General features: G+C 34.7%; 4 protein-coding genes across 7 annotated transcripts in view; 2 read left to right on the top strand and 2 right to left on the bottom strand.

Moving 5' to 3' along the window:
• The window catches only part of Sdc (Syndecan), a 75,272-nt gene extending 69,762 nt beyond the window's left edge, over positions 1 to 5,510 (top strand). For all 3 annotated transcript variants that reach the window (XM_083031736.1, XM_083031737.1, XM_083031735.1), the window contains 2 exons: positions 70 to 241; positions 392 to 5,510. In XM_083031736.1, coding sequence (XP_082887862.1) covers positions 70 to 241; positions 392 to 573 — 354 coding nt within the window. In that variant the 3' untranslated portion in view covers positions 574 to 5,510. The remainder of the gene's footprint in view (positions 1 to 69; positions 242 to 391) is intronic.
• LOC145932630 (acyl-coenzyme A oxidase 1) lies at positions 5,325 to 15,645 on the bottom strand. The gene is made up of 11 exons (XM_083031722.1): positions 15,367 to 15,645; positions 10,865 to 11,024; positions 10,514 to 10,682; positions 8,870 to 8,993; positions 8,669 to 8,788; positions 8,417 to 8,532; positions 8,157 to 8,326; positions 7,591 to 7,753; positions 7,088 to 7,431; positions 6,741 to 6,996; positions 5,325 to 6,333 (listed from the first exon to the last, which is right to left on the bottom strand). Exons 1-11 carry the CDS (start codon positions 15,482 to 15,484, stop codon positions 6,073 to 6,075), a joined length of 2,001 nt encoding a protein of 666 aa, XP_082887848.1. The 5' UTR covers positions 15,485 to 15,645; the 3' UTR covers positions 5,325 to 6,072.
• A 138-nt stretch (positions 15,646 to 15,783) lies between these two features.
• On the bottom strand, positions 15,784 to 19,531 carry Grp (serine/threonine-protein kinase grp). 2 transcript variants are annotated; one of them, XM_083031732.1, is made up of 8 exons: positions 18,987 to 19,530; positions 18,577 to 18,689; positions 18,466 to 18,499; positions 18,035 to 18,355; positions 17,246 to 17,449; positions 16,523 to 16,737; positions 16,308 to 16,442; positions 15,784 to 16,232 (listed from the first exon to the last, which is right to left on the bottom strand). In XM_083031732.1, the coding sequence occupies exons 2-8, from the start codon at positions 18,613 to 18,615 to the stop codon at positions 16,032 to 16,034; spliced, it is 1,149 nt and encodes a 382-aa protein (XP_082887858.1). In that variant the 5' UTR covers positions 18,616 to 18,689; positions 18,987 to 19,530; the 3' UTR covers positions 15,784 to 16,031. The 2 variants fall into 2 exon arrangements, with proteins under 2 accessions (XP_082887858.1, XP_082887856.1); XM_083031730.1 differs by having other exon boundaries at positions 18,466 to 18,689; positions 18,987 to 19,531.
• A 599-nt stretch (positions 19,532 to 20,130) lies between these two features.
• LOC145932637 (CD9 antigen) lies at positions 20,131 to 26,608 on the top strand. Its single transcript, XM_083031738.1, has 4 exons — positions 20,131 to 20,631; positions 23,073 to 23,384; positions 23,474 to 23,746; positions 23,862 to 26,608. Exons 1-4 carry the CDS (start codon positions 20,569 to 20,571, stop codon positions 24,012 to 24,014), a joined length of 801 nt encoding a protein of 266 aa, XP_082887864.1. The 5' UTR covers positions 20,131 to 20,568; the 3' UTR covers positions 24,015 to 26,608.
• The last annotated feature ends 209 nt before the right edge of the window (positions 26,609 to 26,817 follow it).

Here is a 26,817-nt window from a genome sequence, read left to right on the forward strand (position 1 = left end):
TCTTTTCCTTCGCATGCTCGCGAATTAAACAGATTAAAGTGATTGAAGAGATCCGTATCCAATTTCCAGACGCCTATCGACGCGGTAAACCGACCCGACAACGAGGTCGACGTAATCGAACCCTCGGGCACGGAAGACGATCACGCCGACAACACCGACGAGATCCACGAGGTCTACATAATGAATCCGAAACACGAGGACCGCGCCAGCTCGTTCTTCGCGCAGCCAGGCGTCCTAGCCGGTAAGTGTACAAGTGACAATTTTGTTTAATTCTTTTATGATGATTGCATGTGTCGAACGATGGTTATTCTTTGCCAGAAGAAGAAGAAGAAGAAGAAGAAGAAGGAGACTCTTGATATATATAAATCTAAGATATCTCGATTATTTCCAGCTGTGATTGGCGGCGCGGTAGTGGGCCTCCTCTGCGCGATACTGGTGGTCATGTTCATCGTTTACCGGATGCGCAAGAAGGACGAGGGCTCGTACGCCCTGGACGAGCCAAGGAGATCGCCCGCGGCGCAAGCCTTCCCCAAACCGGGCGCGCCCCACCACAATCGGGAGTTCTACGCTTGAGGCGTCGGTGGCGCGATGATGACGACCTCGCCGATTCCTCTCGCGATCTCACGATGCCAAGCCGAGTAAGGACCACCGACGATCGACAACGCCCGCATTCGGAATCCCGCTGGTCGATGGTGATAAACAAAAAAGAAAAGGATTACTTCGGCGAACCGCATGGCACGCACGTCCATGGACACTCCCGCAACGCCGGGGCTTTATCGAAGAACGTCGCTCGCGGAACGTCGGCCGATTCTCGCGGATTCTCCCTCGGCACCTACCGATATTCGCTTGCTCTTTTAGCTGTAGCTCTCCCGTTACAACATATCCCTATTTGCCCTGCCTTATCTGTCCCTATATATCCTCCTGCGTTCTCCTCCCCTTCGGAAGGCAATTTTTCACGATTCTCCCTCCCTTTCCTTCTGATATTTAGACTCGCGACGACGTTCGCGAGTACGCTTCTCAACCGCCCGAAACTTCTTGACTCTCGGAGACTGTATTTTCTTACGCGCTGTATTTCATCGCGTCGAAAGAAAAGGGCGCACGCGAGTAAGAGAGTCCGAGGCAAGACTCTTTCTCTCTCTCGGCCGACGGACCATTCACTCGAACGCCGAATTTTTTCAGCTCTAATTCGCCCTTCGTAGCGCTCTGTACAGAGTACCTTCCTTTTCGTTGTATCTTAATTTTAACTGCACTCGCTACCGCACTCCTCCCAAGATTCTTTTCGGAGAGCAATCATCCCGGCTGGTGACTGGAAGCGATGGACAGTGAACGACGAGACTACGGCTCGCGTATATGTATATCCTGTCGAGAGACATCGTCGGCGAGATTGCACCAATTCCAAGATGCATTTACAAGCGTATTTAGAGCGTGTATATATATATATATATATATATATGTATACACACGTATAGGTATACGTATATACATGTGTACAGGACTGAGAGCGTGAAAATTCGTGGGCGATAAACGCCGTTGCTATGTCGTTAATCATTCTGTCTCTCGGTGGAAGGAGGGAAGGGAAGAAGGATCGTTGCGGCACCGTGATTTCTCTCCGACAGCAAGAGCGGCGAGGAGTTAAGCTGCAACCTCGTCCGCGTCGCTGCTATTGCTTGTTCCTTCTTTCTTTTCTTTTCTTTTTTTTTTTTTTTTTTTAAATTTACGGTCCCCAGTTTTTTGATACTGAGCATTTAATAGCGAATTCGACGAAAATTTATATCCTTCGGTGAAACGCGTTCGCGTCTCAATAGAGGCGAAAACGAACGGCGGGATTCGTCGACCGATCGATCAATTGCGGAGGGAATAAAAAGGGCGCCTATTATTAAGTATACGTGTTACGCATTAAACGTACCGACCAATATCTAAGTTTCCAAGAGGAAAACAAAATGCGTTTAGTCACGATGCACACACACATACACACACGTTTCTAAGAATTATATAAGTTGCGCAAGTTTGCTTAATGATAGAGGATTTATGTCCGGTCAGTCGGTCGGTCACCGGCACTGTACATATCTCATTACTGAATAACGATTATTTCTAAAACATATGTAAGATTTTATACGTATTTTCGCCGCGTAACTTTTTCTCTCAATGTCATTTCGTTGTATCATGTAGTACGGTGAAAGATAAGAAGATCAATGTTTGTATTTTAAGATAATTCTATCTTTCTATTTTTTTTATATTGATTTTAATATTCGTTTGTTGACAACTGTTTGCACGATTCTGGCGTAAGATAAATATATCTCGAGTTTTCACAAATAGGATTCGCTGATAATTGAACTCGTGTATAAATTTACTCACTTCGAATCATTACTCCGATAAAACTCGTTAATTTGTAAATTTCGTTTAATATTATTTATCTCGTTTAATATTTAATATTCGTGAATTATGTATAAATACTGAAATCCCCTCACAAGTAATTGTGATGTTTTTTCACGTATTCGCCAAGCATTTAGTAAGTTTTATTAAAATTCTTGTATTGTGTATGAATCTCTATGCGTTTAGCAAATAAAATGAATTCTCAGTTAGCGTGCCATATTTTTAAAACATGCGTGCTTGCGTGCGTGCATCTCCAATTCCGCGATCGACATTCCCAATTTCCTGCCGAGATAAATATGTAGTAAAATGTCCTTTAAGTAAAGACCGAAAGTTTTTCATTTCTTTTCTCAATGCATCCAATGTTTTGGAACATTTGATGAGCGAAAGTAACTCGTAGAGTACAGCTAATTATGTTGAATGGGAGATATCACACCCTCCTTCCACCTATAAGATAAAACATCCGTTTTTATTATCAAGGGCAGTTCCGATGCTAATAAATCCTCGATACGTCCGTCTTGTTCGTTCTCGTCGTCAAAACTATTCCAACGACGAGAAATTATATTGCCATATAAGATGGATGCTGCGATCGAGAGGCACAATCACGCGCGACACGTGATTTCTCCTGCCCCAAGAGCAGCATGATAGTGCGCACGCCTTAGTACGACTAAAAATGATGCCATAATGTCACGTTAGAAAGCGAAAGGGAACATGCGAAGAGCGATACAAATCTATATCCAAATTTCTTTCTCTGCTACATTTCGTCACGCGGTCCATCTGTGCAACGCAGAGCACATTGTTAATGCTTTCTTTCTCTCTCTATTTTTTTTTGCGATATTTCCTAATCCCTTTTTTGCTTTTTTCCCATCTCTCTCTCTCTCTCTTTCTCTCTCTCTCCCCCCTCCCCCCCTCTCTCTCTCTCACTCTCTGAATTTCTACAATATCCTATATCCTTGAATCTCTTCTCGTAACAGTACGAGCGTCGTCCTTTCGCAGAATCCAACTCCGTTGCGGAAGATTGGACGCGTTGGAAATAATTAAAAGTATATCATGCCGATACTGCCATATACTACGTAAGGAAAAGCGATTTGGTACGAAACTCTCTCACGGATCCGCCTTATTATCACATTGCATCCTCACTTCACGGCGCATTACTCTTATCCTGCATGGTAATCGCTTCCTTCGTCATCCTGCAAGTTTTTAATCCTTTTGTTTCTCTTCGGCTGATTCAGCGCTTCTTACGCACGAATGTGCTGATATATTATAAAAAGTGTATAGAGTCTACTAAACGCCTTATTTATTTTATTACCGAGAATAATGCGATTCTCCTCTCATCCACGGCAAACTTATCGCGTTTCCACGATAATTTATCTTTGTTGAACATACTCACGATTTTAACAAAAGAATTATATTTCTCTTCGTCATATCATGTGTCTTACAATTTTATTTATTTATATTTTATATATAATCGATTAAAAATTTATACTAATTATATATACATGTAAAGTAAGATTTGTTTATTTGTTTTTCTTTCAAAAATTTCTTTTATTTGCGCCTCTTTAGAGGAATAAATTTTATAAAAATTGTATGGATTTACTTTTTATATCACGAGATCTGTTTTTGTAGCGCATCTAAATTTGGTACATAGGAATCAATTAATAAGAATATTAACGATAAGATTAATGATAATTAGATCTAATGTTGATTACGATCAAAGAAATATTCCTATATTCTTTCGTCATATATTTTTTCGTAGCTTGTTATAAATCGATATATACTTTCTTATTATATCATTTTCGTTGTACACACAATCTTCGATTTCTTTTTTAAATTTCATAAATATTTTACACCAATTTGCTATTATCATTTACATATTACATTTTACAACACACTTTAATCTGTAATATTCTTTCCTTTCTTTGCCATCTTTTTTCCTCTCGGTAATCCTTTATTTCGTTTGTACCGTGCGAAATAAACGAGGAAAGACCTAGAAATTGGGGCTCGTAATCTTTATTGTAATAATAATCGTACATGATATAGATGAAATTGTTCGTTAAGTAGTAATTAATTGACCGCTTGGTGTCTGTCCCTGCCTCGGCTTTTGCTAGTTTCACCATGCGGCCAATTAACGTCCGAGAGGCGATTAAGCGAAGGCGGGGAAAAAAAATTAATTGTAATGAAATCATATTTTATAAGAAAAACATAATTCCGTAAGATCATTATAGCAATGAGAAGTCTGTCTAAACGCTAGAGACAAAAAAAGCCCATAGGCCAGATGGACGAATGAAAATAATTTTAAAAGTGAATATATATAATTAATATTTAATAATAATGATAATATTAACAATGTTATTTTTTAAGTGTAAGTATCATCGTCCCAAAAACCACCATCTTCCTCCTCCTGCTCCTCGTCCTTTTCCTATTGTTCTTTGTACCGATCTATACTACATATATGTGTATATATCTCCGTCTATGCACGAACCCACAAAATACGTATATACATGTATATGTACTTATATATAAATATATAGATATATACTCGCTCGCAATTGCGGTAAAGCGTTTGCTTCAATTTTTCACCAAAATATTCTTAATTCGCAGACGTTCTCGCGTTTGTTCTTGCTCCAAAATTTAAAGTCTACTATCTGTGTAATTGCACGTTTACAACACACAAACCAACACACACGAGTAGCTTTTAACAAGTAGGAAAAATTGAACATGCGCGTTATCGCTATTGCGGGCATTTATTACGTTATTCTTAATTAACGGAAATTAATAATTGCACTATATTAGTATAATAACAAACAATAATGTATGTCGTCGCTCCTATTCTGTAAATAAATACTGTACCGTCTAAGGAAACGCATTGGAACACTTCTTCGAAATACGAGCGTGTCTCGCTTCCATTTGATTCGTAGATTTTATAGGGATTCATTGAGCCATACGCCAAGATATATAACAGAGGAAGATTATTTAATTTTATTTGCATATTAAAATACAATATAGGTATCGACGCCTTCGAGATACATGTTAAATTGCCACGATATTTGAGCATTATCGCGAAGGTAAATCTGTAAATACGGGCATTTAACTGTAAAATTTACACTTTTTTTTACTAATACATCCCAGGATGAACTTACTATTCGTAAAACAATACTGTGCACATATGCCCTCATTTATATATGTAATGTGTATTTTTTATAAAATATCACTATCAAAAATATTAATCTTTTATAATTAGATTACAAACGTATAAAGCACTTTATATAATATTGAAACAATTTATCGTTAATATCGAATATCAATTATATACTAGACAAATATATTGCCGTCAAATGCTTTAAACGTTTCTGTTAAAGTGCATAAAGTTCATATAAAAAGGCAAACGTTTTAACATGAAATCTAATATAATTTCATAGAATATATATGTAATATATATACTAATATATAATATATTGTGCGACAATGATTTGTTATAAAAAAAAGCCAGGATATTTTTGTTACGTGATAATTTCTTATAAACTTACTGCAGTGTTTACAAATATAATCCCAGATATCGGGATATATATAATTTTGCATACAAAATTGTGCAAATCATTCTGGCACGTATTTAAAAATGTTTGCTGATATTTTCATGCACAAAACGTATTTATTATGATAGAATAGTTGTTGACTATTTTGTGATAAACACATGATATTTGACTATAAATTACTTTTAAGAAAAGGCTTTAGATACTTATGATAGGATTGGTTTACGCTCTCCTGATTCAAGGGACTCTTCATCGCCTCGTCAAAGAGACGCTGATATACGTTTCCGTCAAACGCGCCGAGCGCGGATGCGAGGATCTCGTCGCGAATATCGAATCCATCGACGATACCAACAGCATTTGGACGAATAGCGGCGAGCATCTCTTCGAAGCGCGATTGAAGCGCCGGGACATTTTCGTTATTGAGACAGGAAAACTGTAATTACAAAATGCGTCGTCATGTTTATCCAAAAGCATCGCGCTATCCAAGCAATATTTATTCAGCATTATTCAGCAAAATTATGACGGCGATCTTAATTTTATAAGAATATGCATATATGTATATATACCAGGTGTCCCATTTTAAAGGACCCACTCAAATAGCTCATTGTCAGAAACACTGCGTTAAATTCTCACCTTCACTTGACCTTGGAGACGCCGCCCAAGGTCATATGAATATTACTATGTTATGTCCCCCTCGAAACCCTACAACTTTTGTAGGAAACATTTTTTGATTTAACGCAGTGTTTCTGAGATATTTGAGTGGGTCCTTTAAAATGGGACACCCGGTATATATATATATATATATATATATATATATATATATATATATATGATACTGACTCGCAGAAAATCTCCGAGTCGTTGCAGGACCCAATATATCGAGTACAATTCGCAAAGTTGCATTAAAACTTCGCGAAGCTGCTTGGACACATTAGTCAGTCCTCTTACGGTCTCGACGAATCTCATCACTAGGAAAGCTCGGCAGTGAGATTCCGCGCAGTGTGCTAACTCAATACTGGTTTGATTCCACGCGTCTTCCGGCGACACGCCGCTACGTATTTTGCGATCCATATTTTCCGTTGCCAGGCGAATTTTGCTACAAAAATGTGATGTGTATTATGTTGAACTTTTATTTGCAAACCCTATGACTATTTTTAATATATAGCGATAAAATATTTTTTATATACCCTGCCGCAACTGCTTGATGTGCCTGCACGATACACGATAAAGTGTTTTTCCAAGGACGTTGTTTTACACTACGCGAAAGAACAGCTAAATATCCTACGGTCGGTGGCAATGGTTGTCCGCCGACAGCTTGTCTCCAGGCTTTCACTAAATATCTAGCCGTTTGCAGTAGTAGAACCGTATTTTCACCTTCATAAGTGCAGACAGCGGTCACCAAACCGTAAGTCGCCGGCAAGTTGCTGGCATCCATGTAACCGTGTCCACCACACGACAATCGTAATTGTTCGATACCAGTAGCTCCGTCCGATGATGCAACTGCCTTTAGACAGCATGCCAACGCGTGCAACTAAAAGCAATTTTCCTTTTTTTCATTAATAGTATACTAGAGAGGCATCTAATTTCTACATCAAAAAATTTTTACTATACTAAAACTAAATTATTTTTCCATGCAATACATATCTAATTTATATTTCTTTCATAGTATATAAGAAAAATTCTTGCACACCTCAGGAAGTCTTTCTAGCTCCCCCTGATCTAACTCGGCTGTTACGTTGTTGTACATCTCCCAAATCCAATCGGCGCACATTCGAAACGCGAAACACGCAGCAAGATTGGGAAACAATTTGTATTGTTGAGTGACATAATCTATGATCTGTGCTTCTGGCTCGCTGAAATAAATTTAAAAACATTCTGAAATTTTAACTTAATATATAAATATATAACTTATGTAAATATATAATTTTTTATAAAACATTACTTTAACAAATTGACCATAAAATGTGAATTGCAAATGTAATTTTTAGAAAAAAAAAACAATATATTTAAAGATCTTTTACAATTCAAATTATTACCAGGTGATAAAAACAAGTTAAAAATAAGACTATATTTAAATTAAAACTAATTCTCAATGCATTGTCAATTATTATACATGAATTAACTAGTTTTCGAAGTTATAAATAAAATAAGATAATAAATAAACGCGATAAAGTACAACTCATATCCCATTCAATAATCATTTTCTATCAAATATATTATGTGTTAAGCCTTTTATCACACACACACTTTACATACTCGGGCTTTATTTGACTTTGTCGTCTCACTGCGCTGTATCTGATAGCTATGGTTACCGCCTTCGATAAGTAGTTAGAGATATCACGTACTAAAACCACTCGAACAAACATCATTGTGCCATATGTGAGTTTATCACTAGGCGCTTTCACATAAGTTCCATCTTCCAGCACCTACAAATGCGGAGAAAATTAGATCGTTAAACTTTTTCGTTAGATTTTCTACTAAACAATCAGCTCATGACGCTTTACTTTCTCCATTACCTGAGAGTTCTTCATCAACATGTTCTCGCGCGGTATTCTGACATTTTCGAAGCCGAGAAAGCCGTTGTTGGTTGCATTCATTCCTAACTTGGTGCCAATTTCACCGATCTTTATACCTAAAACGAAAGCAAATTTTTTATATAAATTTTCTTAAATACCAAAGTAAAGCGAGAAAGAAAGAGATGAAATATATAAATTTTTCAGATCTTTCATCGCAAAAAAAAGGAAATATATGTGCAAACTCATACATACCCCGTAAAGGCTCGTGAGTATTCTCATCCCTGAGTTGCACGATAAAAGGATGAATACCTCTACACTCTCCTTTCGTGTATAACTGCGAAACGACAATTGCATAATTCGCCGTATGACCCACTGAAAGCATTTTTTTCTTTTATGAGCCTATGCCTATATAATAAAAGCGCGATTCAAGCATATTAGAGGCAAAATACTTACAACCACCAGGCCACCATTTGTACGATGTCAGAGTCGGGCTATTTAATATGAATTCTTTGGTTTCGGGATCGTAAGTCGCCGTGGTCTCTAAGCCTCTGATAAATGTGCCATGACCAAGCTCAGTCTAAGAATACAAATCATATCATTTTCTAGATCAAACAATTTTTAAAAAATATAAAATAATTTTATTTAAAACTCTCTACTATAATTTCATGATTGAAAATTCGGATTCAGTATTGCAGCCAAAGTCTTGAATTAAGGCTCCTAGCTCCTTGCCGACCATGTCGAAATCGTGACGTCAGAGGCGAGAAAACACACGCTAAAATTTCTTAGATGCCATTTCGAAATAAAAAAATATTTCGATGAAACAGCACTTCAGATGGCTTTAGCACATTCTTAAAAAACCCCGAAAACTATCCTTTCCCCTTTATAATAAATCAACAGCTGTAAAATGTAATATTATGAAGCCCAGTCCGTCTGGTCTTTGCACATGCGTAGTCATTCCGCATGTCAAAGTCTGATATCTCGATCATTTTACAGATGTTGATTGATTATAAAGGGAAAAGGATAGTTTTCGGGGGGTTTTAAGAGTGTGCTAAAGCCATCTGAAGTGCTGTTTAATCGAAATATCTTTTCATTAAAAAATGGCATCTAAGAATTTTCAGCGTGTGCTTTCTCGCCTCTGACGTCACAATCCAATATGGCCGCGGTGAGCACCCAGGAGCCTTAAGACTCTCTAAAAAACGAGAGATTATCTAATTTTTTTATGCAAGATACATCAAAATAAATTAATTATTTTTTCGTGATAGTCAATGGTAAATATTGATAACTTTCATAAATTAATTATCAGCGATAAATCTTGATCGATAATAAAAAATATTTTACCAATCAATATGATCAAACCAGAGATGTGCATTATTTGAAATAGATGCATTTAAAATACATGTTTTGAAAAATTATTTTACATTTACATTTAAATGGTTTTTATTACCCATTTTTTATTTCAAATACATTTTTCTTGCAAATTAAAAATTAATCGAGATATCAATAATATGTATAACAATTAAAATGTTATTAAAGAAATCATTAAGAGTAAATATTATTTATAAACATTTCTTGTAATTTCATATGTAAATATACATATTTATGTAATTTTTTGTTTATATTAAATATATATAAAGTTTGTAAATATAATATAATATAAAGTATAAAGAATTTATAAAAGAAAGTTTATAAAGAAAGCTTATAAAGAAAGTTTATAAAGTTTATAAAAATTTAATAAAGAGAAATAAGGATTTAAATATAAGTAATAATTGTGAGAAGTAAATAATAAAAAATAAGAATTTAAATAAATAAATAAATATGTATATATATAAATATAAATATTTGAAAAAACCATTTTTATTTTAAAAAATCATTTTAAAAATGCCTATTTTCCATTTTAAATGGGCGCCTAAAAAGTATTTTCCATTTTGCATTTTCTATTTTAAATCCATTTGGATACCCATTTTGCATATCCCTGGGATCAAACGCGCAAACAACGGCATACGTATAAAAAAAGGCATTAATTTTCCACGAGAAAAAAATTGTTTAATGATTTCTCTCACCTCTGATATCATAATTTATGTAGCTGCAGAAACATACCTGTGCGTAAGTACCGATAATATTGCAAGTCCAAGCTTGGGATATCCAGTAGCTTTGCTGTTCGACGGTGCCCTGTCCCATGATAGCCGGTATAAACATCACATAATGCAGCGTCAATGGATTACCGTCTTTTAATATCGCCGAGCCTAACATGCCCCCTAAAATTTGTCTACAAAACGCCACAGACACCTTTATCTAACGATATTCTTTCGTAAATGAATTCTTTATTTAGTGAATAACATTTTTTTTTTATAAAATATGAAACTTTAATATTTTATTTAACACTATTCTCTTTTCAGCGACAAAATAGAACTCTATATTATTTAAAATGCGCATAAGAGAGTATCTTACGAGAAAACGTCCATGCCGCCTTTTCCTGACTCGTTTAACTGTTGCACTTTTTCTATCACACGGCATCCCTTCATTATCGCTTCCTCATAAATCTCCTTATGACTCTTGTATTTCGCAGGAATTTTATCGTGCAGAAGCGGATCGCTTAGGAAGAAGTTCTCTGCAAATAATTCACTTGAATCACACGACTCTCGAAATCGATTTGATGAACTTTCTCATAAATTAATACAAATTAATGTTAAATTAAATTAGGACATTAATATGAACAAATTCTGCGCGTGACAGCAATATAAAGCTATGCAAAATAAGTAAGCATATGATTAATTTATTGTATTATGCATTAGATTATTTAATGTATAATACATGTGGCATTTCTTAAAAGCTAAAAAGTAGGATATCGTTTTGTTTTATGTGACTATATATAGTAATCTCAACAGAAAGTAGCGTGACCAGTTTTTGCTATTCGACACGCATTGCATATACATATATCATCGATTCGTTCGTTTGCAATACATATACAGGGTGTCCGGTGGTTCGCGTTTCACCTGTCGTGGGCAGATTCCTGGGTTCATTTGGAGACGATTTTTCCTCAGCGAAAATGTCGAGGGAGGTCATCATTTTTTTGCATGTTCCCAATTTTTGTCATCATGTATCTTTGTAACTAAGCCTTAAATTAAAATTCTATTAACGTAAACTCTATCTGAAATTAACTGAAGAATGTGATTTTGTTAACATTTTATTTCCACAAGGCTTAGTTTGTGAAAAACCCTTTATTTTCAATCGCTTATAACTCGAAAATTATTGGTGCCTCGACATTTTCGCTGAGGAAAAATCGTCTCCAAATGAACCCAGGAATCTGCCCACGACAAGTGAAACGCGAACCACCGGACACCCTGTATAAACACTAGCGGTTCCTTGGGGGGGGGGGGGGGTTAAAACCCCCCCTTGGAAATTAAAAGAAAGTTTTGCTGAATTTGTTTAAAAAATTTAAGTAAAGAAAAACAAACATTAAAGAGCTATCGACGTCGTTGATCCTGGAATAAAAGCTAATCATGAAACCAAAAATATTAAATAAAATAATTTTGCAAAACCCCTCCATTATCGACGTCAGGATCCGCTAGTGTATATAAATATATATATATAAATATATTTATATTTATTATAGTTATTACTTTATATACATCACACATGTAATTTTTTTTAGTCAAATTTATAGTTAAATTTTAATTGAAAATATTTTAATTAAGAATTTTAGGGTGGAACATTTAACATATCATTTTTCGATATAGAAAGTTTGCCTTGCTCTTGTTAAAGCGTTGAAAACAATCCTGACAATCAACGAAAGAAATATATTTTTCATCGATTTAATTTAGTTGTTTTTCACAGATAAATACGATGTCTTTCTGCAAGTCATTGACGCTTATCTCAATTCACGTCATTATTATTAACGATCGGCAGTAATCGGTAAAATTTGACGATGAATCGTAAAGTTCGAACCAATAAAGCCACGCGAAAAATATGACACTTGAGCTGTCTAATCTTACATTGGACATTATAAACTAATTCGTCCGCAAAAAACACTGTTCCGCATATTTGTAACGCTTATCAATTTGTATGAAAATATTGCAGAGACAATATATCTTCAACTCAAACTTCAAAGATATGTGCATCTTCAACAAGATATACGCATATATATCTCATTGTCTCAGAGAGCTCAGAAGTATACATATATCTTCGACAAGATTAACGACTTTATATATAAAAATCTAAAAATGAATTATACATACATTAAAATAAAAGGTGGATATAATAGCGATATAATAATTTACCAGTGCGAAATCACATTCATGTGTACATATGACGTTTAATATAATATACGACATATCAAACTATTATCAATTAATCGAATATCTAAAGTTATCAGCGACAGAAATACAATGTTTTTACTTTAAGATTCTTTTTTTTTTTTTTGCATATGAAATAGTTTAAAACTTGCAGTTGATCCCCCGTTGACAAAAATTTTATTTTTTAAATGATTTTTTAAATAAAAATGATTTTTTCAAATATTTACATTTATATATATACGTATTTATTTATTTAAATTCTTATTTTTTATTATTTTTCTCACAATTATTACTTATATTTAAATTCTTATTTCGTATTAAATTTTTATAAACTTTATAAACTTTATAAACTTTCTTTATAAGCTTTCTTTATAAACTTTCTTTTATAAATTCTTTAAACTTTATAAACTTTATATATTTTTAATATAAACAAAAAATAAAAAATTACATAAACATGTATATTTACATGTGGAATTACAAAAAATGTTTATTATTGTTTACAAATAATATTTGCTTAATGGCTTCTTTAATAATATTTTGATTGTTATACATACATATTATTGATATCTCGATTAATTTTTAGTTTGCAAGAAAAATGCATTTGAAATAAAAAATGGGTAATAAAAACCATTTAAATGTAAATGTAAAATAAATGTAAATATTAATTAAAATTAAATATAAATGTAAATTTTTGAAAACATGTAATTTACATGCAAAATACAAAATATGCATTTTACATTTTATATTTTCATTTTAAATGCATCTATTTCAAATAATGCACATCCCTGCACGTATACAACATGTTAATTGTTAAAATTAGTTCAAGAATAATAATTGAAGCTATTTTCATCATTGAAACTGCATGTTTATCTAGAACATTAATCTAAAATGCAATACAGAGACAAAAAATATGATACCAAAGTCTATCGATTGCTGCAGAATGTGATCTGACGAACAAAAAATATGATACCAAAGTCTATCGATTGCTGCAGAATGTGTTTCTTTCATCTTGAATTATGACATTGGAAGTGAAAAATCATAATAATTAATAGTTTTATTCTCACAAAAGAAAGACTAGATGGAGCTAAATCAGTCTCTTTTGTGTCATTATTATTGTGTTTAATGGTATGGATTGATAAAATATATCGAAAATTCCATTCCATTCTTCTTAGCAAATACGCGTATAATTCGATCTGCACACATGTTCTATACATTTACAATAGTACAAAGTAAACCTTACGATAATCAACTGACAATGATATTTACCGCTATTTCTTTTAAATCACAAATTTAATTTTATTATACTTGGCGAGAAAAGAACTTGTATGTAATTTCTCATCTCCGACCTCTTAATTCTATTTGACTATAATGAGGAATCCAGAACTTTAAAGGCTATTAAAAGTAAATCGATGATTTTATTCTCTTTAACCGCGATATTGATATGCTACAAAAAAATCGTGATTTATCATTTTTTACATTTATTGCGTAAAAAGGTAATCAAGAAAACGCGTATGAAATTATGCAAAACAAAATATAATTACATCGCAATAAAAAGGAAAGAAAAAAAAAGAATTAGCAATATAGTAAATTTTCTAAATAAATTCGCTGATCACTTATCATATTTCTATATATATATGCTAATTCTATATATATTTATGTTATTACAAATGTTTTCCTAATCTGAAATATGATAAGCGATTAGCGAATTTCTTCAGAACAATACTTGCGCACATGCGTCATCTTTTTCTTGCTAATCTTGTGTGTGTGTGTGTGTGTGTGTGTGTGTGTATTACGTCAAAATAATTATGTCAAAGTGATAAAATTATTAGTACGTTATTATAAGTATATTATAACATTATAAGGACTCAGATATTATATTATGCAGAGAATATTTCATGGAATAAAAATAGAGACCGATGTAATTCGTATACATATATATATAGTCGACTGCAGGAAATCGAGAAAAAATGACGTTATTTCCAATTCTCTCTCTTTTTGCAATTCCTCTCTGTATACTTTGTTAATCAAATGCGCGAGAATGGAATAAAGAAACCATAAGCGATTATATTATTTGCATTGTAACCGGCTTTTATCTTTTATATAGCCGATTGTATGTACCTTTAGATGCAGACTCTCATGCAATTTGTATTAAAGATCTTGTTACTCATGTTTTATCAGTGTCAAGTGATATCTATTATATCATATCTCATGCTACAAGATGACACATACGCATTTTTTATCCCTTTCAAGTGAGAAGTGTATTGAAAACACGACAAAAAGTAAATAGAAAAATAAAATGACGTAATGAACAATAATGTACTAACGATGACTTTACGATACGCTCTCGGAGAGGATAAAATAAAGTCAAACGTCTATTAGGTTTTTTTTTATCGAGCAACGAGCGAGCGAAAGAGAGATAGAGAGGGAGAGGAAGGAAAGCTCATTGTGATAAGAACTCGCACCAGCGCAACGCTACAATATTCCGTGCGTATATAAAATTTTCATATCTCTTTTCCTCTCCTTTAATCACCCGGACGATCTTGGATCTTTATGGAAAAGCGGTCGCCGCATTTGTTGAATAAACGCGGGAATGCCACGGATATAAACCGGAAACGTATGACGCGTAAGTTTTCGCGTCAATTTCAACCGAGGACCCACCTTGCTCTCGTCGCTGCGACGTCTTCTCCGGATTGCCGTCCCAAAAGTGCGTGAGCTCCGTAGGATCGAAGCTGCATTTCTCGCGTTCGCGTCGCAGATCCGCGTTTGTAGTCACCATTCTGACGCTCGTTCAACGACGATTCAATGTGTTGACACACAGTTCCAGAGCATCTATATCCAGTAGCCGCGTAAACCACCGGCTAACCGTTCTTCCGCGCGATCGCGTAGCAACTCGCTGATAAACGAAACCGCCGAGCACTACTGTACTAATACAGTGCCGCTCTCTGCCGCTTCATCTTCATACAGTCTCTTCTCTTCCACGAATTGATGACCGCAGACTGCATTAAAGATGCGACGCTAGCGACATCTTGTCAGGGATCTACGAATCCCGTTGACGAACTTGGAGAATATCGTGGTAAAGCAGCTGCATGGAGCAGGGAGCCTTCCTTTGTGAAATTTTCTATTTATAGACTGTATATTTTTCAACGAATACACAATACATGAAAGATTACGCATATTTTTAGAAAAAATATTTTTAAAAAATTTTATTTCATAAAAAAGATGAGACTTTATTATAAAAATATAAAAAAATATTAAACAATTTGATTATAAAAATATTTGTAATACTACATGATCTCTTCATATTTATTATGCATCTGTAACTATTATTGATTCTTCGAATATGCCACAGAGCTCTTCAGAATAACGTCTTCCATTGCGCATCTGATTTTAATAAACGCTCTTTTAAATTCCAAGCCGCATCCTTTAGACAAACGGAAATCGACCAATACATTTCCATCCATTTCTATCAAATTTGCTTTAAAAACGAGCGGCATTTTTCGCCGATCTATCGTCGATATTGTTAGCTACAAATATATAATTATGTCATTATTTTTCTTTGATAAATCAAAAGGTTATTTTTGTATATCTTTGTTACTTACTACGCCAAATTCGTTAACGCGATAAACATAATTTTCCTTCTCGCAATATCTTATTAGCCTCTTTACAATATCCTCGCATTCTATCTTAACAAAGAATCTAGTCATTCGACGGACTAATCGTTGGAAAGAATTTTGCTGCAAGTAAAATATAAAATTATAGGAATATTTATGCGAGATATATAATACGCTATGTTATTTAATAAAGCATATTTTACCTGACTGGGCTGTGTTAGCGCTTGTAATTGTGTACATAATAAAAGATCTTCCACATGAGCAGGTTGAGAAAATGACGCTGGACGTTCATCTAAATTGAATTGAATTATACTACCATCCGTTCGAGGGAATTCAGGTTGTGACAAGCAGACATTTCTTAAACTTTCGTCCTCTGTAGACGTCAGATTTAAATGACTTCGTGCATCTACTTCATCACCTATAAATTATTGATATCATATTCATAACAATATTTTATATGGAAAATATGTCAAGATTTTTCATAGAATTATTATAGATTCTTATAACTATACTATTCTATGTAAAACTCAACTGCTTACAAATATTCTAGGAGTACGTGCCAATGCTCTTTGCTTTGGTAATCTAGCTTTATGATGCTTGATTATACTCATAGAGCTGTATTACCAAAGAAAAGGCAAGAGCTTCATTGACAATAAAACTGTATTATAGTATACTCTTTCTGTGCACCTAATTAACATAAAATAACTTATGTAGAAAAGAAGCAATAAAAATACGTCGTATACAGTATCCACTAAATTAGGTACCAAGTTACTTTGAGTAATTTTATTAATACTCAGAGTCACTCAGTACCTGACTAAGTAAACACTATGCCATCGTCTCTATAAAAATGTTTCGTAGATATAACAAAAATATATCTATGCTAGATATTTTGAACGTCTTTCTAAAGTAATGATCTAAAATGCTACCTTTGACAAAGCTCGTGACAAACCATCTGTGTTGCTTAATGTCTGATATTTTGTATCTAGCCGATGGCGAATCCACAAGAATTTTTCTGATTAATGATAATGACGAATTGTCCAGCTTCTTCCATGGTGTGAGAGACATATATTTCCGTTCTTTCCATGCGACATATTCAGGACACTCTGCCAAGGGTTGATCCCACGGCAGTTCTGTATTTCAGATATGGACCAGTTAAAAACTGACAATGAGAAATGTAAGTTAGATATTAGATATTTTAATAGATTGTACATTAAAAGACACATTGATTTATATGTTATAATTATATGTAGATTTACAATTGTTGAGAGTAATATTAGCAAATTTCAATTTTGAATAAGTTTATCAAAATAAATCAATTGCATATAATTGTGTGTAATAGATCTAAAGATATGAAGAATGATATTAAAGCCATAAATAGTCTCTGCTATTTTCTTTTTTATACAAAGTGTTTCAAAAATAAGTAACTAAAATTCTTATTACATCATATTTACTGCAATGTAAATTACTGATGCCACCGATGCAAAAAACATATTTATTTTTAACAAAAAGGCAAGCAATTCTTAAAGTGATAGAAATTTTGACTGATAAAATCCATAGTAAACAAAATGTTGATATTCTCTAGAAAAAAGTGTTCTTGTAATATTTATATGACCTTTTCTTATACTTAAGATGAATAGAATACATTCCTAAAGTTTGATTATTTATTCTTGAAACACCTTGTGTATATTTCAAATAGTTTTACATGGGAAATTTACCTCCAGCCAATAAAGCCACAAAGATGATTCCACAAGACCATATATCTGCAGGTTCTGCATGATACGATCTTACTAGTACCTCAGGTGCAACATAAGGTAATGTTCCGCATTTTTTCTCCAATAAACGTTCTTTTCCTTGCATACGATATAGCGTTGCTAATCCAAAGTCACTTATTTTTAAATTATCATTATCATCTAAAAGTAAGTTTTCTGGCTTAAGATCTCTATGCGCAACTCCTCGACTATGTAGATACTCTACTCCAGAAATTAATTGTCTAAAATACTTTTGTGCTTCGCATATTGGCATACCGATATCAGGTTCTGTAAAGATCATATTTAATTTTTTATATATTTCTTTATACACTAAAATACTTAACAAATTGGTTTGTGTATTCTTTATCTTGCATCATCAATTTTTAATTAAATCTTACCGATTCTGTCAAATAATTCTCCACCTGAAGCATACTGCAAAAATATATATTCCATGTTAGGCTCGCTGCGCTTTCCAAAGTACTGTATAATATTAGGATTTGACAACATACGATGAATAGCAGTTTCCTTGCGAACTGTTTGTCTTGCATCTGGATGTTTCTCTGTATCAATCATTTTCATAGCAACAACTTCCTCTGTAGATTTATTTATGACTAGTCTGACCCTGTAATTAGTCACATGAAATAAATTATAGTTACATACAAAATATTTTATCATTCTATGTAATAGATTTTACTAACTAAATATATAAATTCTTGTCTCTAAAAACTCCGAGATTAAAAAAAAAAAACTAATATTAAATTGATAAAAACGAATATTTAAACATCCAACTCCGAACAATGAGAACAATGGATCATTCTGGAGAATCGCGCCAACGACGTATTCGTGAAAAAAGAAAGAAGTAAAAAAATTAATAAAAATATAAAAATCATCGGCTGGGCGAAAACCAGAAGACACTTACTCGCCGTAGGCTCCTTCGCCCAGGGTATGGCCAAAAAACCAGCCGTCCACGAACTCGATCATTCCGGCATGCCTTTCTTTCTTCGACGCGACGAAACGTTCCCTGTCGCGCTCGCTGCGCAAAATAATTGCGTCTCTCGTATAACGAAAGCGACGATCCCGATCGTCGACCGCGCGAGGTCAATCCGCGAAATCGTGGACCGATACGGCCGGGAGACGCGACGAGGGAGAGAGGACACTTTTCGCGCGCGCGAGAGCGAGTCGGCTGTAACGGCTCTCCGCCGACAGGATATTCCGAGCACGTGGTTACGGTGGGTTACATGGAGGAGTCGGTGTCGCGCGACCTCGCCGAAAGCCGGCACGGCGCGAAAATCGCTCCTTGGCGAATTTACGACCTTTACGACTCCGCGCGACCCTCCGGGACGACGGTCGACGAAAACAGTCGCTGGTTAATCCAACGGCCGAAATTTCTACGTCTCTTCCGGAAGACCCACGAAAATTCAATGCCACTCCGGACGGACCACGCGACAGAGAGAAGGAGGAAGAGAGAGAGGGAGAGCGAGAGAGAAGGAAGGAACGATGAATCGCTCCTCGCGACACATTAAGCCCGCTTCGCAATTAAAGTCTACCGCACATGTTTCTTCATTCATTCTTGCTGTAATCTCCTCCTTTTAATTATTCTCCATTCCTGCCGCTCGTTTTTTCTTTTTCATCATTTCTTGCAATTTATACAGTACGTAGATAACTTACTCCAGTATTGAATTTCGTATGTTTAAATTTTTAAAAAAGGATACAAAGAGATTGGTGGATTCTTTGTCAGGGATTCGCTGATTGGTTGATGACATTCTAGCATTATAAAACATCCACTTCATTATTCTATTATGATTTGAAAGAAAAATAAATATATTAAAATTCACTATATATTTTTTCAATTCCATTAATTAAATTCATAAATAAAATCAATTTTCTAGAAGCTGTATCACTTATTGACGAAATATTTATATAAATATATAACTCTGTATCTTTTTCTATAAATCTGACCTTGGTTTTCTACAGGATAGTAGCACTATCAACATTATATCACATACTTCATGCGCTTATTCTTCGCATTCGCACGCCCATCTAGTAATCTTTTTTGTCTATGGTAGCGCCAACAGCGCTAGACAGTTGCTCCGTTCAGTGACAATCTAGCGTCTGCTCCGGTATATTGTGATCGTTTGCGAAAAAGCTGGTGAAAAGCTGCGCGTACAGCCGAGCGTCGTGTGACTTTTGTCCGTGCGGAAAAACCACGCGGTCGTATCGGAGCATCGAAAACGTCCCTTCGCCATCGACTCGAGCGAGAGAAGCGCATCCGTCGAATCTGCGAGCAGCGGAGGCGAGAATCCTTCGCGTCTCTTCGCTCATCTCGGAGCAGCGGGGCTCTCTCGTCCTATCAGCGATCTCTCGCTGGCACTCGGCGTCAGACGCGCGAAGCGAATCGCACGAAAATCACCCCCGCCTCGCGTCATCGTCTCATCCCTCCGTGGACTCTTCATCTGTGAGAATCTCGACGAAGAGGGGAAAAAAAAATAAAAAGAAAAAACATGGGAACGTTTTGCTACAACTTCGCCAAGTACGCGCTGGTGGCCGTGAGCCTCGTATTTTTGGTGAGTCTCTGTCAGATCGATATTTTCCCTCCACACCCGGCCGATTTAATTCATCGCGATATCGTTTTGTCGACGAGCGAACGCGCGGTTTTCCCCCTCCCCGGCGAGCAGACGATTCGATCTTTTGAGTCGTTATATTTTAGAAATGATTATTATATATATATTATACTGTAATTGATTGAGACTTTTTGTTTTCGTCATAACTCGTTAATCGTTATCATTGTTGCCCTTTCGCTCGTGTTTTCGATGTTAATTTTATCAAACGCGATATGCTATATGGTAATGCAATTACGCATCCCGCAAATGCGAGGCGTTCACGGGTGGATTAATGATTGAATTTTTATTAGCTATATTTCGTTCGAATTTTATTGTTAAGGGAAGGAGGGAGAGAGAGAGGAGATTTATTCTCTCTGAGCGAATGAGAGATTATACGAATGCGTGGGGGTCGATCGCGTCCGAGACCGAAATATCGATGATATGGCTTTTAAAGTGCAGGCCAAAAGTATATAAAACGCGGACCCCGAAGAATCCTAGAAAAGACGTGAGAAAGAGAGAGACCTTCGAGAAACGGAGCGAATAATATTTGCGCATGAATTTTTGACGAGACGAAGAAGTATTAATTTAACGAGTCAATAATACTAAACTCTTCTTTTCGTTAAGCGAATGGGCAAACATAGGGAAACCCAAGCATATGTACAATTACGAAATATTTTATGCTTGGATAAATGCGTGTTTAAATATAGTTTTGTAGTCGAAGAGAACGAGCACGTTTCCTCCTACGAACTTTCGACCCACACGACGCGGCCCCGTTTCCTTCCTCCACCTCCTATCTCTCTTCTGTCATCTCCCTTGTTACGAGTATATCATAGCGAAACAGCGTCTTCTGACTACATCTCGCATACTGACCATATTCGTCGTATATCTACAATATAATAGGTCTGTTCTTTTCAGCTGAACTATGGCTGCATTAATTCACAGTTTATCTTTTTCCTTCCAAGTGTGGAGTGAAAAAAATTAACTCTGAAACTACTGCAGCCAATTCAGCTAAAAAGAACAGACCTAATGATACATCAGCTGTTTCGAAATTCGTCGTACTGTTTATAAAAACAACGCATGTTTTTTTTTCTATTTCGCGAGAAAAATTTCGAAAAAAAATACGTGACGTTTTATCGCGGATGAAATTACGACTTAAGACCGCTCGAAAAGAGAAACGATCATGTTGACGTTTCAAGTTGTTCGAATCCAATCGGTATTAGCTCTGATATTAGTACGCTGGAATCCGTCTGATTCACCAGATTGCTTTTAGTTGTCGTGCGCGAGCGCTCTTCAACTCGCGACGAATAAAAGGTAGTGGGATACAGGAAGTCTTTTCATGCTTGGCGTTTATGCAACTGTCATTATACATGAATTGAAAGTTATCGCGTTTAGTAAAATTAGCATTTTCTCTTTTGAAATAAAAATAATAAAGATTCTTCGCATGTGTTTTCAATTATTCGCCATAACAGCTTGTACAAAAGCGCGGTATTTTTATCGGTAATTATTATTATCGGTAATTAATTATGTAATTAATTATAAGTAAATATTTCAGAAGACAAATCTAAAAACATGTCGACCACTCTGGACTTTGAAAAACGTATATCTCCGAGAGATTCTTTCCACTCGTAGAAATCTGACATCTGTATAAAAATATCGAAATTCTCGATTCAGCGTTTTCATTATCGCGTTCTCTTGAAAATTGCGTATTATATTCGCGATTTATATGTTCCAATCTTCCCTCTTTACAGATAGAGATCGTATATATATCCATTTGTCTCCGTGAATCTTTGTCGCGAGAAAAAAATTCTCGATTCCAAAAATTTGTAGCTGTCTCTCTCTCTGCAGAGAAAGAGAATTCTCGTCTCTACAAATATTTGATCCCACGGAGATTCCGTATATTAACATATATTTTCATTCATATTCATTTACATAAGCTAATTGACTAATGTACTAGTATTTGAAAACGGTGCGCGGTTGTTAACGATCTCTTTTGAGATATGAACTTCGGTATCCGGTGGAACGCGTTTCACAAGAGACGCGACGCAGGAAACCCCATAAAAATTCGCGCGCTTCAATGGAGGCTCCGCCACATCTGGCGGACAGACTGTTCCATTGTAAATGTTGCGTCCTCCCTTGTCCTGCTCGGTTCGGGTTGTTAAAGTGGCTCGTTAGCCTTCCTCTCATCCTGCAACGCGGGAACTACATATGTATGCGTACTTGAAAAGCTGTACTCTTTGTACTACAGCGTTTCATTTTGTAAACGTCACGCGAATTCGAGTTTTCCCAGAGATAAATTATGAATAAAATTATATACGAGAAGTAAAGAATGAAGGATAGAATATAAGAATATAATAGATGGATATAATTAAACGACATGTAATATATGTGCATCTACTCTTTTACAGATTATTGCGATAGCAGTGATAGTTCTGGCATCATGGATGCTGACGGACAAGACATTCTTGGTGTCGATCGCTCAGGAGGGCAACAATTACGACGCGGGTCTTTACATCCTGCTCGCCGCTGGTATCCTCATGTTCATCGTCGCCTTCCTAGGCTGCTGCGGCTCTTTGAAGCATTCTCGGTGTAGTCTAATCACGTTCTTCGTCATCATACTCGTTATCATAGTCGCCCAAATAGCTTTCGCAGGCTGGCTCTACACTCATGGCGATCGTCTAGACGGACTGTTGAGGTCTTCCGTGATAAACACTGTCAAGGTAATTTTAATTATTATATGTCCTATAATTATTCTGTAAGTAATCATACGTTAGGAACGTATAAACAAACATCGCATCATCTTTTGCAGAAGGAATATGGCGAGGTGGAATCTCGTACGCAAATAATGGACGCGATTCAATCCGGTCTCGAATGCTGCGGGGCCACTGGACCTGCGGATTGGGCCGGTAGCAAATACGCGAGCAAGGATCCCTCTCTTCCAATTAGCTTGACCGTCTCTAGCGATGCCAACAACGTATTCAAAGTACCAGAATCGTGTTGCAGAGATATAGGCACTACCGCCTGCAATGAGGGTCGCAGCATGAAAATTGCCGGAGTCGCGAGCCCCGCCATCTACAGCGAGGTAATGTTATACTTTTACATCTCTAATAATTTTATATTCGTTGTATAATTTTTACATGCGTTATTGTGCATTAAATATAAAGTATGTCGAGATAACAAACAAAATTGCGTTGCAGGGATGCACGCAAAAATTGGTGGACACGCTGAAGGGTCAAACTTATCACGTTATGATTACGGCGATATTGGTTCTGATCGTAGAGATCCTTGGTCTGATACTCGCTTTAATTTGTTGCTGCGAAGGCGGTGCGTCGGACAGATACAAAGCTTAAACTGATTTATCATGCACGTAAGAATCTCTTCGTCTTGCTGAATTCCTTCCCACGTCCCGTAAGTAATGCCGTACAGAAAATATCAAACTTTCATTTTTCCGTGCCAATGCTAATAGATACTTTGCAAATTGTGTTTTGATCATATCGTATGGACGAAATATTCTTCTGATTGATACAAAGCACATTGGGTAAGTAACTATTTCTTAGGCTGTATCATCATCTTGTATGAATTGGTACGCGTTATTTTGGGACCAATTCAAAATCTGAGACATATATTATATAAATATATATATATATAATATAATAGAAACATTTTATAATTTTATTTCTTTGTAAATAACTTGATATTGACATCTTGTAATGGATATATTTTACAAGATTGATCTACAATTTATCTTTATCACGTACAGAATAACTCATACAACGTGAGTAATATATAGTATATCGAATTTTTGATTGATTTATCTTAAAAGGATACAAAGATAAATTGCACACAGGTATCTTCCTTAAATTGAAATATATAATTATATGTGATCTTTATCGGGACATGTACATAAATTTCAAAGAAAGATCCGTGCAAATCGAGGCTATTGGATAAAAGATAGAGCAAAATTTATGAAATATTTGCATCAATTTGAGTAGTATTTCTGTAGTATATATCTGATTTAAATTGGTACAAATATAATTACTTGAGATAGTGTGTATATAAGTCATTCAAAAAAAGATTTGAGAGAACATAACAACAGGACTGTAGAAAAAAGTCTGATTAGATAAATGCTTCCTGAATATTTTTAATATCATTTTTAATATCACATTTACTTCCACGATATTATCGAGAGAATTTTAATACTCTACCTTGATCTTTATATCTACACCTGTATATCTTATATATGTCGATATAATATATATACTCGAGAAGAGAATCTTGTTTTTTTGGGGGGTTGGGGGGCAAAGAGACAGATTAGTTGATAAATGCAAATTTAACATTTTGAATGAACATTTTATATTCGGTTTTTCCGATTACTGCCAAAAAGAAGAATGCTCTTTTATTATATACAAATATATATTTTTTCCAGTTTAAAGACTTATATACATAAGCATTTAATATATATCTTTCACAAGGTACCTATACAGCTAGGTTTTCTTCGGGCCAAAGTAGTAAACCAAACTAGCGCATTGCGTTGATATATAAAGTGAAAATTGCATAATATGAGAGGAATATTATAAAAATATTACGTCTATGACAAAAAGCACATATTTTGTTGTATCTGACATATTTATAATGTATCTTACTAGCATGTGTTTAATATTTTAAATAATGTTAAACTGCGTTATTATAAGTTCCAATTTTTATCTAATTTATCGCTAATAAATCAGAAGCTGTATTTTCATTTGACTAATATAGTGTAGGCTTTAATGATCTGAATACAGAAATCTCACATTAAGAGACATTAAATAATGTTTTACATTAATTAATGTTCTCGACGCTTAATCTCGCAAATCAAAACTGATGGGAAAACATCAACATACTTACGATATCTCATCAATGTAGCCCCTGTACTTTAATCTACAGCGCAATCGTTATAGTATCTAGTCTATATAAAAATGATTAATATTAATTCTCATCGATTTACTTGCTTTGTCTCATGATATATGTTATAGTTTATATGTATTATTTTATATATATATATATGTATTAATAACGCGATTATATTTATATAGGTTCTATGTGAAATACAGCAGTAATCGTTACCGCCAATTTCTTAAAAAGTACTACTTATTTCTCTGTTTACATGAGTAGTAATGTGTCCAATTTGAATTGTAAATTGTATTAATTGCAGCTAAAATTATTGTACCGAAACTGTTTTTTCAGGCAGCGTTTTATTAAAGTATCGATATTTTTTATACCATTATATAATAAGAGTCTAAATAGTCTTCGAATCTTTGTATCATATTTGATGTGCTATATAATCTCTTTCTTTTGATTTCATTTACAAAAGTTATCATTAATAAACGTGTGACTGGTTTTATGCAATGATTTAAAGATGCATTGCATATTATAAAAGTCGAAATACGTTTGAATGTTTGATGTACATTATATAATTATAATTATAACGTACGCTTTATTGCGTAATTAGATTTTTGCAAAAATGTTGATTACGAAAAATTGAGCGATAATTTAAAAATTTGTCTTTGAAATTAAGATTTTTGCAAAAATGTTGATTACGAAAAATTGAGCGATAATCTAAAAATTTGTCTTTGAAATTAAGATTTTTGCAAAAATGTTGATTACGAAAAATTGAGCGATAATCTAAAAATTTGTCTTTGAAATTAAGTTTTTGACACATTTGATGCCATTCTGACGATTGTCGCGAGCAAAAATCCAAAAAGCGATTAAATTAGAGGCTGTTAAAATTCGCGATCAAATCAATTGTTAAATCGTGACACGATATATATTCGCCGTTTAAATAAAACATAAATGATTTTATAGTAAGCAACGAAGTCGTCGATGTTATATAAAACAATTGCAAAATATAATTGTTGTTTGTATGTAAAAAAAAAAAAGAAATACAAAACGGCGTGTAACAGCAATACGTATTTTGACTAAAAATCGTATAATACTCTTTCGATTCTGTATGAATACTTATATACATATACACACACGCGCACAAATACATACGCACGCATGTACCTACAAATTAATTTTTTTACAAATTTCTGAAAGTATTCTATTATTGATTATTTTTTGCAATTTTATATCTTTTCAATGCAAATTGTATTTGTACACATATTTAAATGTTGT

Source organism: Prenolepis imparis, unplaced genomic scaffold (genome assembly GCF_030444845.1).
Source record: "Prenolepis imparis isolate NDT839.2.m4 unplaced genomic scaffold, iyPreImpa1.0 SCAF_2, whole genome shotgun sequence".
NCBI classification, from domain to species: Eukaryota; Metazoa; Arthropoda; class Insecta; order Hymenoptera; family Formicidae; genus Prenolepis; species Prenolepis imparis.

Excerpts from the sequence above, each read along its gene's own strand:
- LOC145932637 (XM_083031738.1), top strand. The coding sequence starts at position 20,569 with ATGGGAACGTTTTGCTACAACTTCGCCAAGTACGCGCTGGTGGCCGTG. Across the intron at positions 23,385-23,473 it reads CCGTGATAAACACTGTCAAG|AAGGAATATGGCGAGGTGGA; the intron begins GTAATTTTAATT and ends CATCTTTTGCAG. Across the intron at positions 23,747-23,861 it reads GCCCCGCCATCTACAGCGAG|GGATGCACGCAAAAATTGGT; the intron begins GTAATGTTATAC and ends ATTGCGTTGCAG.
- LOC145932630 (XM_083031722.1), bottom strand. The coding sequence starts at position 15,484 with ATGGTGACTACAAACGCGGATCTGCGACGCGAACGCGAGAAATGCAGC. Across the intron at positions 8,994-10,513 it reads TTATCGGTACTTACGCACAG|ACTGAGCTTGGTCATGGCAC; the intron begins GTATGTTTCTGC and ends TTGTATTCTTAG. Across the intron at positions 6,334-6,740 it reads GACTCGGAGATTTTCTGCGA|TTTTCCTGTCTCAATAACGA; the intron begins GTCAGTATCATA and ends TTGTAATTACAG.
- Grp (XM_083031730.1), bottom strand. The coding sequence starts at position 19,048 with ATGATCGAGTTCGTGGACGGCTGGTTTTTTGGCCATACCCTGGGCGAA. Across the intron at positions 18,690-18,986 it reads GGCGAAGGAGCCTACGGCGA|GGTCAGACTAGTCATAAATA; the intron begins GTAAGTGTCTTC and ends GACTAATTACAG. Across the intron at positions 18,356-18,465 it reads AGAATTATTTGACAGAATCG|AACCTGATATCGGTATGCCA; the intron begins GTAAGATTTAAT and ends TGATCTTTACAG.